General features: G+C 51.4%; 1 protein-coding gene across 1 annotated transcript in view; it reads left to right on the top strand.

Moving 5' to 3' along the window:
* Window positions 1–472: 472 nt before the first annotated feature.
* SLC9A4 (solute carrier family 9 member A4) overlaps window positions 473–14,738 on the top strand; it is an 82,204-nt gene continuing 67,938 nt past the window's right edge. The window contains exons 1-2 of the mRNA XM_059658851.1: window positions 473–1,243; window positions 8,183–8,646. Coding sequence (XP_059514834.1) covers window positions 991–1,243; window positions 8,183–8,646 — 717 coding nt within the window. The 5' untranslated portion in view covers window positions 473–990. The remainder of the gene's footprint in view (window positions 1,244–8,182; window positions 8,647–14,738) is intronic.

The following is a 14,738-nucleotide window of genomic DNA, read 5'->3' as shown; positions in this document are numbered from 1 at the left end:
CATAACCTCTCTTGTGCTGCTTTTTTGGAACAAATAGGCCTTAATAACAAAATCCTTTACACTGAACATTCAGACGTGCCATGGAGTTTCTCAAAACTGGGTTTTTACATGTATTCATGGAGCTTGTTCATCAGCTTATTGCTTTTTTTAGTGCTATGTAAAGTTTACAGAGAACTAGAACTTTCTTTCTTTGAATCACTGCTCATGGAGTCCAGTAATGAGTCATACCTCCTCTTTTTCCTCCTCGTTATAGAGACCATCTGCCCCGGGTGCCAGGACCTCCTGGTTTATACCGGGTCTGGCATGTATGGGTAGCTTTTCTTACTCTCAGAAGGGCCCTGGTTCAGATGAAGGTCACATGGCTGCCGGAGAGGTTTGTCACTGAAACGCCAAGGGGCCTATGGTGGCTGCCCACTAGGTGTCAGCAGTGTAACCCCCAGCGAGCACTCAGGGAAGTCCAATCAGGGAGAGTAATTAGTGGATCCAGAGCTACCTGCAGCCCAGCCACTCAGCACAGCCACAGGGAGAGTCAGGAGGAGAGAAGGGGCAGGTGCGAGGCAGCAGCCCTCGCTGGGAGCGGGGAGAGGAGGACCCCTCCTGGCAAGACTCCAGCGATGTCTGGAAGGAGTCCGAGGCATCCTTGTCAACTTTCATTCACAGGACCAAGCCCGTGTGCCGTGCCATGCAGTGAGAAACAGCTTTGCGCAAAGAGGGATTTTCCCTTCCCAGATGCGCTCCTCACCAGCCAGGTAAAGTCACACAGGTGCTCTCAGGGGAACAGAGCTGCTGAATGACTGTATGCGAGGCAGAAGTGAGCTGCCTAAACAGAATCTCATCGAGGCCACTTGAGAGCATCTGCACTCGGGACTCAAGGCCGCACTCGGACCCTTGCTGGGCCCGTGGACTGTGCTCGTGTCCTGCTGACCAGCGACGCCTGTGCTCAGGACCCTTGAGGCAGGGCCCAGCACGAGGGGTGGGAGGAGGCCCAGCATGGGTTTCCAGGCACTGGGGCCACTCAGTCCTTGGCAGTGGCTGCTGCTGCTAGTGGCCCTCAAGGGTGCCAAAGCAACGTCTGATTTGAACAAACCCACGGATTCCACGGCCCAGCAGGAGCCTGGGGCTGGGTTTGCTGCTTCGGGCCCGGCTCTGGGTGAGATCACTGTCTTTGCACTGGACTATGACTACGTGCAAGTCCCCTATGAAGTCACCCTCTGGATCCTTCTAGCTTCCCTCGCAAAAATAGGTGAGTCCCCCACCCGGGTTGTGCACGTCTCCCACATGAGAGACTGAGTGTGGCCGGGCCTGGGATGGGAGCCGAGTGGGTGTACTGTGGTGCTGTCACGTCAGCTCTGCCCTCGATTCCCGGGGGCACCAGCTCCGCGCAGCCGTTGGGGCTCAGGCCCGTGTGCTGGCATGTAAAGTGTACCTGGTGCTGGGTTGTTTTGATTTCTCCTCGTTTCGGTGTGACAACATGTGACGTTAGTTGGTGTGCAGCAACCTCAAGGTTCTGTGCTTTAAAAATCACTGCAGAGTGAGGCACGAGACCTCAGGACGATGGCCAATGGGAATTCACGAATCACATAAAGATTCTCTGTAAAACATTCTCCCTTCATTCTTGGCCCCGTAGCGGCTTCAGCAGTGGCTCCCACTGTTAATTCTGGAACAGTGGGATGTGCTCCTCACAAACTGGCAGAGAGCAACTCTTAGGTGCCTCGGTGACAGGAATGGGAACACAGGAGATTAGATCTGTCGGTAGAATATAGATCTACACAGGAGCCTAATGCAGCCAGTGGGGCACCCATGCTTTCCTTTGTAAAATAAAGTGAATTCAAATTGATGGATTAAATGCTAATCAAGGTTCTTTGTGCCAAACCCAATGTGATGGTTTACGCTCTGTGACCACTTAATTCCAAATGCCACCCCCTTTCTCCTTCAAACCAGCTACTGAGAGCCAAGGCCAGGGGGCTCAGTTGGTTGAAGCATCATCCCAGCACCAAAAGGTTGTGGGTTCGATTCTGGTCAGAGCACATACCTAGGCTGAAGGTTCTATCTCCAATCAAGTCGAGTATGGGAAACAACTGATCATTGTTTCTCTGCCACATCTCTCTCTCTCTCTCTCTCTCCCTTTCTCTTTCTCTCTCTCTCTCTCAAATCCTCAGGTGATGATTAAAAAATTTTTTTAATAAAACCAGCTTATTCAAAAGTGGAAAACTGATACAAGTATTTCAATTACTTTGCATAACATAGCCTTTGCCACGGTTATGAAATTTGTCATTTGAATAGATAAATTGCTTTATTAGAAACTATGGTGCCCATTTATATTAACTGCAAGGCTGGGTGGGAAATGGGGTTGAGCCATGAGATCTTCCAGCTAATTCCTTGGCATCAGGACTGTGGGCTCTGTCTCTTCACCTGACCCCCGGGGATGTTGGGGGAACAGTGTATTAGTCAGGTGCTCCTTCATAACTGCCATTCCTTCTGAGCTAGTGAGGTATGGAGACTAAATGGAATTGTTACCCTGAGGAACTCTTGTGTGATTTGTCAAATGGTTAAGTTATACAAAGGGTTGGTTTCACATCATCTCTAAGAAGTGCTCACATAAGCATCGCTTTCTAAAGGGGTGATAGGCTCAGCGTAGAGCTGAGGGCCCAGCGCCTCCCAGGCAGCCACATGGACTGAGAACATTCAGGGTGGTCTTGGTGGGTTTAAAATGCTCCTTTGTACACACGGAGGGATACTGAGGCTGTTCTGGGTCAGGAACTAGATCTGCCCGGGACTGGCTAGCAACTGTGTCTTTCTACGTATCAGCTTGTTGGTCTGTGAAACTATTTTTAAAACCTTTTTGGTGCAAATAGGATTTTATAATATAAAAGAGGCTTATGCTCTATGTCAGTAAACATCGCAATGCAGGAAGGATGTCTTTTATCCAGGTTTGATGTTAGCATAAAGCAGATTGCTCTCTATAGGTAGCATATGTGCCCAGGCTCACTGTCTAGAAGTGTAGAGTGTTGTGGTGGTTTAAATATTCTTGATTTTCAAAGGGATATAATTCAATGTACTTTAGAAAAAGAAAATAGCTTAAGTAGGTTTTCAGGTGGATCATGCGCATTCAAGTACAATTTTATATTTGCTAGTCTTCCAGAATTCAGATTATTTTTACATTTTACATGAAAGAAGGCATGTTTATTAAATGCATACTAGGTGCCAATGACTGGGCTTGTAGATTTTTATATGGTGGTTCATTCACCAGGGGCGGGGGCGGGGGCAGGGGTGGGGAGACATAAAACTTTAAGGCAAGAAACCAATACAGACTTTCTTAGATTCTACATTATGAAATTTGAGTTAAGATACAATTAATAATCATTATTATTATTCATTATTTCATTTACCATTCTAGCAGGCCACATTCATTGAGTGCTAGGCAATGTGTGGAAATGACCATGGTCCCTGGCCTCAGGGACTTTGCTTCATGGGGAAGACAGGTGGATCCAGTGCTGCCTGGCAGGCCTCTGACAGGAAACATCACAACTCTCCCCAGTCCTTCTGATTTCATTATTTATTTATTTATTTATTTATTTATTTAAATATGTTTTTATGGATTTTAGAGAAGAGGAAGGGAGGACAGAGAGAAACATCAACGAGAGAGAGAAACATTGATTGGCTGCCCTTGCATACCCCCTACTGGGGATGGAGACTGCAATCCAGGCATGTGCCCTGACAGGGAATCGAACTGGCAACCTCCTGGTGCCTCCCAGAGGATAACCAACCAACTGGGCTACACTGGCCCGGGCTCCCCAATCCTTTTTAAAACACCAACTATGCAAGTTGCAAAGAATGATACTATAGAACAAAAATAATACAGTCACCTCAGACTTGTTGTTTATCTTTTATTTCCATTCCACTTCTTGTAAGTTTATAGAAGGATGTCCTGAATCATTGGGAAGAATGGAAAGGGGGACTCTTTGACTTGTAGGTAGGACATTGTTATTTAAGTTTCAGTCCCTGAAACTAAAAATCCTCCAGTGACTGACTCTATTGTTGCCATGAAAGGGAGAAAGCTCTGGAGTGAAGGGCAGGCAGCACTGCCTTCCCGGGCCCTGCATGCAGGTGCCTCCCCCGGGGCTGAGCGGGTGCACACGCTGAGGGTGGGGCATGCTGCACTCATCACAGGGCGCTGGAGCCCAGAAAGCAGGGCCAAACTGGGGTGGCAGAGGCCTAATAACACTGCATATGGGCTCCTCTGCCTCTTTTACATTCAAAAAGTCCAATGTGGTTGAAGTCAGCACCACAAGAAGAAGAGGAGGAGGAAGGGGAGGAGGAAGGAATGGGAGGAGAAAGTTCTCTTCAGAAAAAGAGAGAGCAGGTGCCGGGGTCCAACCCCAGCAGGTCCAGGGGTCCCCAAAGGTGTGGACGGAGACAGCGTTCAGTTGAAACAGCAGCCTAGCCAGGATCTCCAGCCAAGTTCTGGTCTGGATCTCCAGAGAGGTTCTGCTTCGGATCTCCAGCCAGGATCTGTAGCCATGTTCCCTCGCTAGGTTCTCCAGCCAGGTTCTGTCCAGGTTCTCCAGCCAGGTTCAGTCACCAGGTTCTAGTCAGGTTCTCTTGCCAATTTCTGTAGTCAGGTTCAGTCCAGGATCTTTTGCCATGTTCTCTCCAGCGAAGTTCTTCTGTCTCTAGAGAACGTTCTGTGTAGGTTCTGTGTTCTGAATTCTGTCTCTTTCTGTCTTGTTACATCTGTATTTATACCAGTTGATTCAATCCTATCAATCTCTATTACAAAGGTTAGGGCGTTTCTTATCTCCATTCCAGGGAGTAAAGATTATGTAGCTTAAGCATGATTGTTCATAGTTAAAGTGATTAATTACCCGCCTGGCACTTAGTTGAGGGGTTTTATTCCCTCCCTAACTTCAGGGGAAAATCCCTACCTGGGGATTCAACCTTTCTCTGAGAGGTGACCTTGGTTAAAACACAGCGCCAAGAAGGTGAGCAAACATATTAAGAACCGTATGCCATATATGCCAGGTCCCTTGAAACAGCAAGGATGGACCGGCTCCCGGCAAATTCCCCCTTCGTTATTTTTTAAAAGCAAGCATTAAAAAGAAAAACCTCAAATGCTCTCTTATATCCATTTTAAGAGTAGGATTGGCGCTTTCCGCTATTACCTGAGTCCTGATCTATCATCCCAGGGAGAGCTTGCCAATCCTGCACTTTCCCAGGGTAGAAAGGCTGCAGTGGGGTTAAGGATAAGGCTTCTTGGGCCTACCTTCTCCCATGCCATTACATTTACCTTTCCTTCCTCAGAAAAGCATGGACATACTTCTTGTATAAAACGTTCTGTCTGACTGGGAGTAACCTTAATTCCTCTGCTAGCAAGCACATATGTTAAAAGATCAATACAGAGTCTTTTTTCTTTAGACTCAGTATGGCACATCTTCTTAATCTAAAGATCAATACAGAGTCTTCTTTCTTTGGACTCAGTATGGCACATCTTCTCAATCTAAGGATCAATACAGAGTCTTCTTTCTTTGGACTCAGTATGGCCCATCTTCTCAATCTAAGTTCTGTACTATCCACCTTCTTACCCTACTTATCCTCTATAGGGGGGTCTGTAGCACCCTGGTGGAGTCCTATCCGTCCCGAGTGTGGGGGTTCTCAATGGGGGGGGGGGGCTTACCTAGGGGAATCCTTTTCCAGGTGTTCCCAAAGGTGTGGACGGAGTCGGCGAAGACTATCCACCCTTTTCCTATGGTGGAGTCCTATCCGTCCCGAGTGCGGGGCGCTTACCTAGGGGTCCCTGTTCGGGCGCCAGATGCCGGTGTCCAACCCCAGCAGGTCCAGGGGTCCCCAAAGGTGTGGACGGAGTCGGCGAAGAAGGAATGACACGGAGACAGCGTTCAGTTGAAACAGCAGCCTAGCCAGGATCTCCAGCCAAGTTCTGGTCTTGATCTCCAGAGAGGTTCTGCTGTTTATTGTCTTGTTACATCCGTATTTATCCCAGTTGATTTTAATCCTGTCAATTTCTATTACAAAGGTTAGGGCGTTTCTTATCTCCATTCCAGGGAGTAAAGATTATGTAGCTTAAGCATGATTGTTCATAGTTAAAGTGATTAATTACCCGCCTGGCACTTAGTTGAGGGGTTTTATTCCCTCCCTAACTTCAGGGGAAAATCCCTACCTGGGGATTCAACCTTTCTCTGAGAGGTGACGTTGGTTAAAACACAGCGCCAAGAAGGTGAGCAAACATATTAAGAACCGTATGCCATATATGCCAGGTCCCTTGAAACAGCAAGGATGGACCGGCTCCCAGCAAGCAGGATTTTAGAAGGAGACCTTACGCTGGTGTTAAAGCCAGTGGACTAAGTGTGTGGTCTGGGATAATGTCTCTTGATGCGAATGCACCATTGCATTAACCAGCCTGCTATAGTGAATGGAGAAGTTCAAAGTTATGGTCAGGGAAACACACATGCTCCCTGGATGGCTGACCCTAAGAAATTCCAAAGGAGACATTCAATGGCTCCCCATGGTCTATGGAAGAAAAGCTACACTCCTTAACCTTGAATTCAAGGCCCCCATCATTTGGCTCAAAATCATCAGAGCATCTTTTTCCAATGCTCTTCCCAATTCCAGATTTGCCCAGCCAGGTGGGTGCCCTCAATGAATCAAGCATATCTGGCTGGGCCATTCCTGTCTCTATTTTCTCTTGGCATTCTCCCAGCCTGAAATGTCTTCATTTCGTCTATGTAAGTCATAAGCATTCTCCAACAGCCTGTTCAGCTTCTACTTGCCATGTAACATCTTCTCTCACCAACATGCATTCCCTTACACACGTAATTCTCCCAGCAGGCCGCGGGCCACTGTGCAGAAGACATCTGGGTGGGCGCATTGGCAGGTATAAAGATGTCTACCATTCTGCCTGAGTCTGAGGAGTTCAGAGTTTAGTGGGTGAGGTAAGCATGCACACAGACACACTAGAAAGGGGTCATTGTTGTCAGACCGGGACATACGACATTTTATAATCATTCGGGGGAAGACATATTATCTCTTTTTGGAAGAGATCAGGAAAAGCTTAACCTCAAAGATTGAGCAGGACCAGAAAAATTTGAATGAAAGACAATCCAGGCAGCAACAAGAGGGTAGGAAGGTGAGAGGGGCCACAGGGTGCAAAGGTGTGTGGCTGGCTGTGGGGCGCTGATTCGGAGACAGCCCCAGGGTGACGCGCTGGGCTCTGGCTGCCCATCCTGTCTGCTGGCACTCAATGAGCACTTAGTTGTATACTTACACATTTTCTTGTTTTCTTCTTATTATTTGTTAATATCTTATTTCTAAAATGTTGTCAACAGTTGGAATTGTAGAAAATATGTTTGGTCCTCCGCCCCCCAGTACTTCCCCGTGGGTGGTTAGCAGGGATGCTTAACAAAAACCCTCAGTTTCAAATCCATGCGATGTGTGTGTACCTTCACAGCCCCAGGTGGGGAATGGGGCCATCATATACACGTGGTGTAAGGAAGTCCTCTGGCAGCAGGAGGGGGTGAGCTGGCGGTTTGAGGGTGAGAAAGAAGTTCAGGAGGACAAGGCAGTAATTAGAGAAGAAAGGGGCAGTCCTGAGCAGAGGCGGTGGCTGTGGGGTCAGAGAGAAGGGGATGGGCTGCAGGGGCAGCTAAAGAGAGACGTTACTGATGAAATAGGCATCTGAATAAATAAAGGGGCAAAAGTAACGGGGGGTCATGAGAATGCGACCTGATTTCCCCTTAAGTGACTGACTGAATGGCAATGTCATGGATTAAATAAGGGGGAAAGTAAAGAACTTCACGTTTTGTTTCTTTGTTTGGTGAGGGAAGTGAGGTGAGGTCAGTGTGGAACCAGCTGAGGCTCAGGAGACAGAAAAGACTCTGCATGAGCCTTAAAGGCGGCTTTGCGTGAGCACAGACAGGTCCGCCCACTTCTCTCCTCTTCTCTCCAGCGCTCAGTCCTGTAAAATGGGGGAGCAGGAAGGAGGAAGGGGGGACTGCTGCCTAGAACACTGATTTCGCAGCCCGTGCTGGGCTGGCATGTGAAGCACGTGGTCCTGTGTCAGCCCCGCCCGCCCAGGTCCTGCCGCACAGAGAGCGCAGCCAGCTGGCCCCGGAGCCCTTGCACGTGTCTCGGCAGCAAACAGCTAACTGCGGCCTCTGCTCTTCCCCAGGCTTCCACCTCCACCACCGGCTGCCAGGCCTCATGCCGGAAAGCTGCCTGCTCATCATCGTGGGGGCTCTGGTGGGGGCCATCATTTTTGGCACCGACCACAAATCGCCTCCGGTCATGGACTCCAACATCTACTTCCTGTACCTCCTCCCTCCCATTGTCCTGGAGAGCGGCTACTTCATGCCCACTCGGCCCTTCTTTGAGAACATCGGCTCCATCCTGTGGTGGGCAGGCCTGGGGGCCCTGGTCAACGCCACGGGCATCGGCCTCTCCCTCTACCTCATCTGCCAGATCGAGGCCTTCGGCCTCAGCGACGTCACCCTGCTGCACAACCTGCTGTTCGGCAGCCTGATCTCCGCGGTGGACCCGGTGGCCGTGCTGGCTGTGTTCGAGGAGGCGCGCGTGAACGAGCCGCTGTACATGATGATCTTCGGGGAGGCCCTCCTCAACGACGGCATCAGTGTGGTGAGATGGCCGGGGCACATCCCCGGAGCAGGGCCCGGGGGGCAGGCGACAGGAGGCTGTGTCCAGGGCTAATGGAGAGGGCTGCGCAGGCCTGAGCCAGGGCGGGACAGAGATGGGCTTTGGTCAATGCAGGTGGCCCCAGTTTAGGTGACATTCCTTAGGATAACTGCTCACTAACACTGCTTGCCATTCAGTTCCCGAGTAGCTTCTTTTTTATTTTTTAATATATTTTTATTGATTTCAGAGAGGAAGGAAAAGGGAGAGATAGAAACATCAATAATGAAAGAGAATCATTCATCAGCTGCCTCCTGCATGCCCCCCACTGGGGATCTAGCCTGCAGCCCAGGCATGTGCCCTTGACCAGAAATCAAACCATGACCTCCTGGTTCATACAGGTTGGGCCCAACTAGCTTCTTTAAAGAGCAGAAAAGGAGAGAGAACAAATCATTCTGTAGTTAAACTCAGTGTATCACTTTGCAAACAGAAACTTGCTACAGGCTCTTCTGGGATTGCTCACCACAGGCTCACAGTAGGCTCTGTGTGCTGAGTGCCTTGTCATGCTGCATGAGATGTGACGGTGATGAGAGAGGTGACAGGGGGCTGTGAATACGTGTTCCTTATTGTCCGTCTGGACTGCATGACACTTGGAAAATGTGAAAGCAGGGCTTTGCTTAGGAGCCCTTCGAGAGGAGCCGAGAAGGACTGAAGGCTAGCTCAGGCATCGAGGCCCAGAGATGTCTGTGGCTAGGGGTCCTAGAATATTCCGGACTAGCCCTCCTATTGCTCAGTCTCATTACATTACTGAAAACTTTCACCAGTTGTTAGTCTGAGATGTTGGTGTATACTTTGATACACTTTTCTTATTTTAAAAGTTATAGCACATCACATAAGTAAAACTAGAATCCATTTTCAGTGTGAAAAGTCAAACCATACAAATTATACAGCAAAAGGCCCCAAGCCTCCACTGCCCTCCTCTCACCCTTGATGAGACAACCCAATACACATGTAGATACATGTTATCTTACATGCATTGGGTAAGATTATGTTATATTTTTGCTTTCAGATGTTCTAGGAAGTGACATTTCTAGGTTAAAAAGTAGGTGCATTAAAAATTTTAAAAGATGCTGCTGTTTTAATCACCACCTCTTTATCTGATTGATGAGGGAGGGATCCCACTCCTGTCAGGGAGTGGCAGGTAATGCTGGCCAGATGAGCTCAATAAAGCCCAGGAGGAGGGTGTGCACACACGCAGGGCCACGGGCACATGCAGGGCCATGGGCACACACACATGGTCACAGGCACACATGCATGGTCATAGGCACACACGCAGGGCCACAGGCACACACACAGGGCCACAGGCACATAGGCAGGGCTACAGGCACACACACATGGTCACAGGCACACACACAGGGCCACAGGCACATAGGCAGGGCTACAGGCACACACATGGTCACAGGCACACACACATGGTCACAGGCACACATGTATGGTCATAGGCACACACGTAGGGCCACAGGCACACACACAGGGCCACAGGGCACATAGGCAGGGCTACAGGCACACACATATAGTCACAGGCACACACACATGGTCACAGGCACACAGGCAGGGCGACAGGCACACAGGCAGGGCCACAGTGGGGTGTGAGAGGCAGGCTGAGTAGTGCTGAGAGGAGGGAGCCTCCTGGCTTCCGTGGACGATGAGGTTGGTTGTGTGAAGAAGTCCACCAGCTGGCGGGGGCTGGAACCCACTACTCAGGGAGACACAGGAGCTGTGCCTGGTCCCCTTGATAGGAAGGTTATTGCTGGGGAATCTCATCCACAGGGTCAGAGCGGGGAGGGCCTTGCGGTTACCCATTTGAGGCCCTCCCTGTTTTAGCACCTATCAAGGCAGAATGCAATATTGGACGTTAATGTTAGCTCTTACCCCATGGCTGCAAATGTTTCTCAGGAAGTCTCTGTGGGCTTACATTCCTGCAGACAGTGCAATGAGCATGTCTCCTGGTGTCGCATCAACAAGGGCATGTTTTCTTCATGCGCCCCAGCCTATGGGCAGAGGTTCCCCTGCCAGCATGCGCCTGCGGGCGTGACAGCACCTTCCCAGTGGCTGTGGGTCATTAATGTTTCTCATGCTGCAAATTGGAAGCTTTATTCTTTGGGGGTTGCCAGATTTAAAACAATACAGGACACCCAATTAAATTTGAATTTCATAGAAACTACAGATAATTTTTATAAGTATGTCACAAATATTGAGTGTTGTCAATTTTTCTTGGGGACCACGTATTGTTTTTATATTTAACTAGAGGCCTGGTGCTCGAAATTAATGCATGGGGGGTGTGGTCCCCTCAGCCCAGCCTGCACCCTCTCCAATCCGGGACCCCTCAGGGGATGTCCAACTGCCAGCAGTCGGACATCCCCCTCACAATCCAGGATCACTGGTCCCTCACAATCCAGGACGGCTGGCTTTTAACTGCTCACCTGCCTGCCTGCCTGGTCACCCCCAACTGCCCCCCCCACCAGCATGGTCACCCCTCACTGGTCTCCCTGCCAGCCTGGTTGCCCCACGCAGCCCGCTGTTCGGTGGTTTGGTCACCCCTCACTGCCCCTATCCCTGCCGGCCTGGTCGCCCCACGCAGCCTGCTGTTCGGTGGTTTGGTCACCCCTCACTAACCTCCCTGATGGCCTGGTTGCCCCACTTAGCCTGTTCGGTTGTTCGTTTGGTTGTTTCGGATGTGACGGCTCTTGGCTCTTTATATATATATGTATAGATTGATTTGTAAGAACTCTTTAAATTATTTACATTTTAAACTCCTCAATATTGCATAAAAATCAAGCATTTTCTCCCATTCTGTTATTTTTTTAAATTATGGTATCTATTATTCTATACAAGGTTTAAATTTTTATAAGGTCAAATCTAACTAAAGCATTCTTTCATTGCCTCGGGGTTCCTACCTTGCTTAGCATTGTGCCTAGCCAAAAGACAGGCCGCCATAATGTTTTCTGTTTTTCCCTCTACACTTACTTATTCACTCATCCGTCACATGGCATTTTATCCTGACGACTTGCTTAAAGCTAGAAAGTGCGGAGGGAACGAAGCGCTTGAAAAGTAGCCCAAGCTTTGCGGGTGGGCTCCTCAAGGAAGGAGGCCCGGCCATGAAGTGGGAAGAGAATTCATTTATTCATAAGAACGATCTTTAGCCGAAGCACGGAGTACCAGAGTCGCCAGCCCGCACCCACTTTCCCGCTGGGCAGGTCCCTGAGAGCCCAGGTGTCGGAAAGTCGCCAGGGAGCCAGGCTCCAGGTGCCCGCAGATGTGCCCTGGTGAGTGCAGCCCTGGGCCCTGGCAGGACTCCTCGGAGGGCCGCCCACCCGGGCCGGCCCAGGCTCTCAGGGAGGGGACTTGGGTCTGTGTGTGCAGCAGGCCCTGAGGTGCTGGCTCAGCTGGAGAGGCCCGTGTGGGAGGAGGAGGGCCTCCTCGGAGGGCGCTGCGTCTCTGAGCCCCTGTCCCGCGCCGTCCCCCCCAGGTGTTTTCACGCTCTCCATCTTGTTACAATGGAGTGAGTGTCCTTCCTGGGACTTTCCTGCAAGGCTGGTGTGTGTATTTCATCGCGAGTCTCCCAGACGTCATCATCTGTCACTGACGTCTGAACTCTTTGGGCGCCTCGGTCACTGGAACCCCCTCCACGGACAACCCCCCGAGTGACAGCCTCCAGCTGCGCTGGGCCGCCATCGAGTAACTTCTCATCTCAGCCTTCCCTCATAAGGGGGGCTCCCGGGGGCCTGCACGCTGTGTCACCGCTGGGGAACCTTTGCCTCCGTGGCCGCCGCCCTGGGCGCCACCCCCCTTGGGATCAACACGGACAGCCCGTCGCAGCTGGGCTTCCGTTGCTTTGTTTTTCTAGCAACATCTGTTTGACTTTCCAAAGTTTAATTGCTTCCACTTGGACGTTTTTTAAAATGATAATTTACTAGTAAAGTGCCCATGGCGTCTGCCGAGGGCACTGCCCTGACCTCCAGGGGCCGCAGTCCTGGCTCAGGGATTGCCCCCGCGCCGCTCGGGTCACCCTCGGTCGCCCACGGCACAGGAATGTGCAGCGTGTGCCGGGCCCTGCGTTCCTGCGGACGAGCAGCCTGGGCAGATGAGAAGGCAGCGTGGACACAGCCGGCAGTAATGAGGCCCAGCTGCATGGTGAGCGAAGGCCGGCCTCGCCCTTCCACGAGAGGGAACCTTCCGGGGCCGCGGCCGAAGCATGCCCTTTCCGCAGTGGATCACCAGGGGTGGCCTGGATGGTGGGTGACAGGCGGCACTCTCAGATGTGTGTGCGCTAAGAGCTGCCTTCGCACCACCAGGAGGAGCTCCTGCAGAACTGCCCTCATCCTAACAAATCGGCCTCCAGGCCTCTTGTCCCACTGATGTCTCCCTCTTGCTTAGCGTTTTGTTATGACTCTTATCACCAGAACTTACTCTTAATGGTGGGCACAGGGAGCAGAGACGAGCCGATTGCTCACTAACAGCCAGTGTCTCCAGTTGAACCTCATGGCCAGGAGCACAGCGGAAGGAAGGTGCCCGTTAGCTCTGGCCTGGCGGGTTGCCTCTACATGGGTCATTTTATTGAATCTTTACATGTTACTCTGAGGAATGAATCATACCCACACTTCACAGGTGGAGACAATACAGCAAAGTAAGTTACAATAAACTGAGTGGACAAACTTCCAGCCAGTGACAGACAACACGGTGCTCTGGCCCGCCTGGTCCCAATCTCTTCCTTTGTCCCTGCCTTTTGACTTTCCACTCCCGGACCTGATGGGTGGCAAAGCAGCCAGTGGTGCGGACAGGGAGGCTGGGCTCACGCCGCTCGGTGCAGCAGCGCCCTGTCCACGTCAGAGCTGCCCGGCGTGGCCACATCCGGTGTGTTGGGCTCACGCCGCTCGGTGCAGCAGCGCCCTGTCCACGTCAGAGCTGCCCGGCTTGGCCACATCCGGTGTGTTGGCCCTGGGAGACTCTGCGGGTCTCTGTGCCTCGTTCCTGTGAAATCGAAATGCTGATCTGATCCAGCTCACAGAGCCCCTGGGAAACCCCCCTGAGCTCTTCGCACGGGGAGGGGTGCCCAGCAGCGCGACTGTCCTGGGCCAGCTTGCAGGCGGGCCTGGCGGCTGGCGTCCTCCTCCCAGCACCTGCTGTTCGCTATGGGACCACATCATTCATGTGGGCAGACTGCTCTCAGGCTCCTTCTCGGTTTTCCCCATCCGTTTGCTGAGTAAGCCTCCCCTCTAGGAAGGGTGAGAGAGTCTGGAGGGGCACAGACTGCTGTGCTGAGCCCGGCGTCGGGTGGCGACGCCACTTCTGCATTGCACGTGACTGTTCTCTGTGGCTCCGTGTCCGGGACACACACTGAAGAACTGTCCTCCGCTCTTTCCCACCAGCCTTAACCTTTGGTTTTCTTTCTCCTTTCTTTGTTGTTTGTTTTTGGTTTTTTGTGAATCTTCACCCCAGGATACTTTTCCATTGATTTTTAGAGAGAGTGGAAAGGAGGGGGAGAGACTGTGAGAAACACCGATGTAGAGAGACAAATGGATTGGTTGCCTCTGTGTGTGCCCTGACCAGGACCGGGGTTCAAGTCACAACCGGTACATGCCCTTGACCGGAATCGAACCCGGATCCTTCAGTCCACAGGCTGACACTCTATCCACTGAGCCACACCAGCCAGCACAAGCCTTCGCCTCTGTCCGACTTGCCCTCTAGGATGCATTCTTATTGCTGGCCCTGGACCCTGACTCCCCACCCCTTATGCTGGAGTTCCTTTACTCTCTTCTCTTCTCACCTTCCACCCTTTATCAGCCTACTTGCTACCTGGCTGCCTGTAGAGTGTGGGGATTATCTCTTAGCAGCTCCCGCCATCACCAAGGGCCCGCGTGTACCACTGAGCGCTACTGAGGAGTCGCTGGTGGCAGTGACAGCTGTGACGGGACAGAGCAGCAAACAGCAGAGGCCCCGCAGGGGCTGCTGGCCTGTGGCTGCCCTGCAGCTCTGGGCTCGCCTGCCACAGCCTCCTTCCTCAGCCTCCAGAGTGACACTCCTCTGGAAAGTGGATT

Source organism: Myotis daubentonii, chromosome 12 (genome assembly GCF_963259705.1).
Source record: "Myotis daubentonii chromosome 12, mMyoDau2.1, whole genome shotgun sequence".
Lineage (NCBI taxonomy): Eukaryota > Metazoa > Chordata > Mammalia > Chiroptera > Vespertilionidae > Myotis > Myotis daubentonii.
The sequence above is the reverse complement of the archived record's forward strand: the minus strand, read 5'-3'. Positions and strand labels throughout refer to the sequence as shown.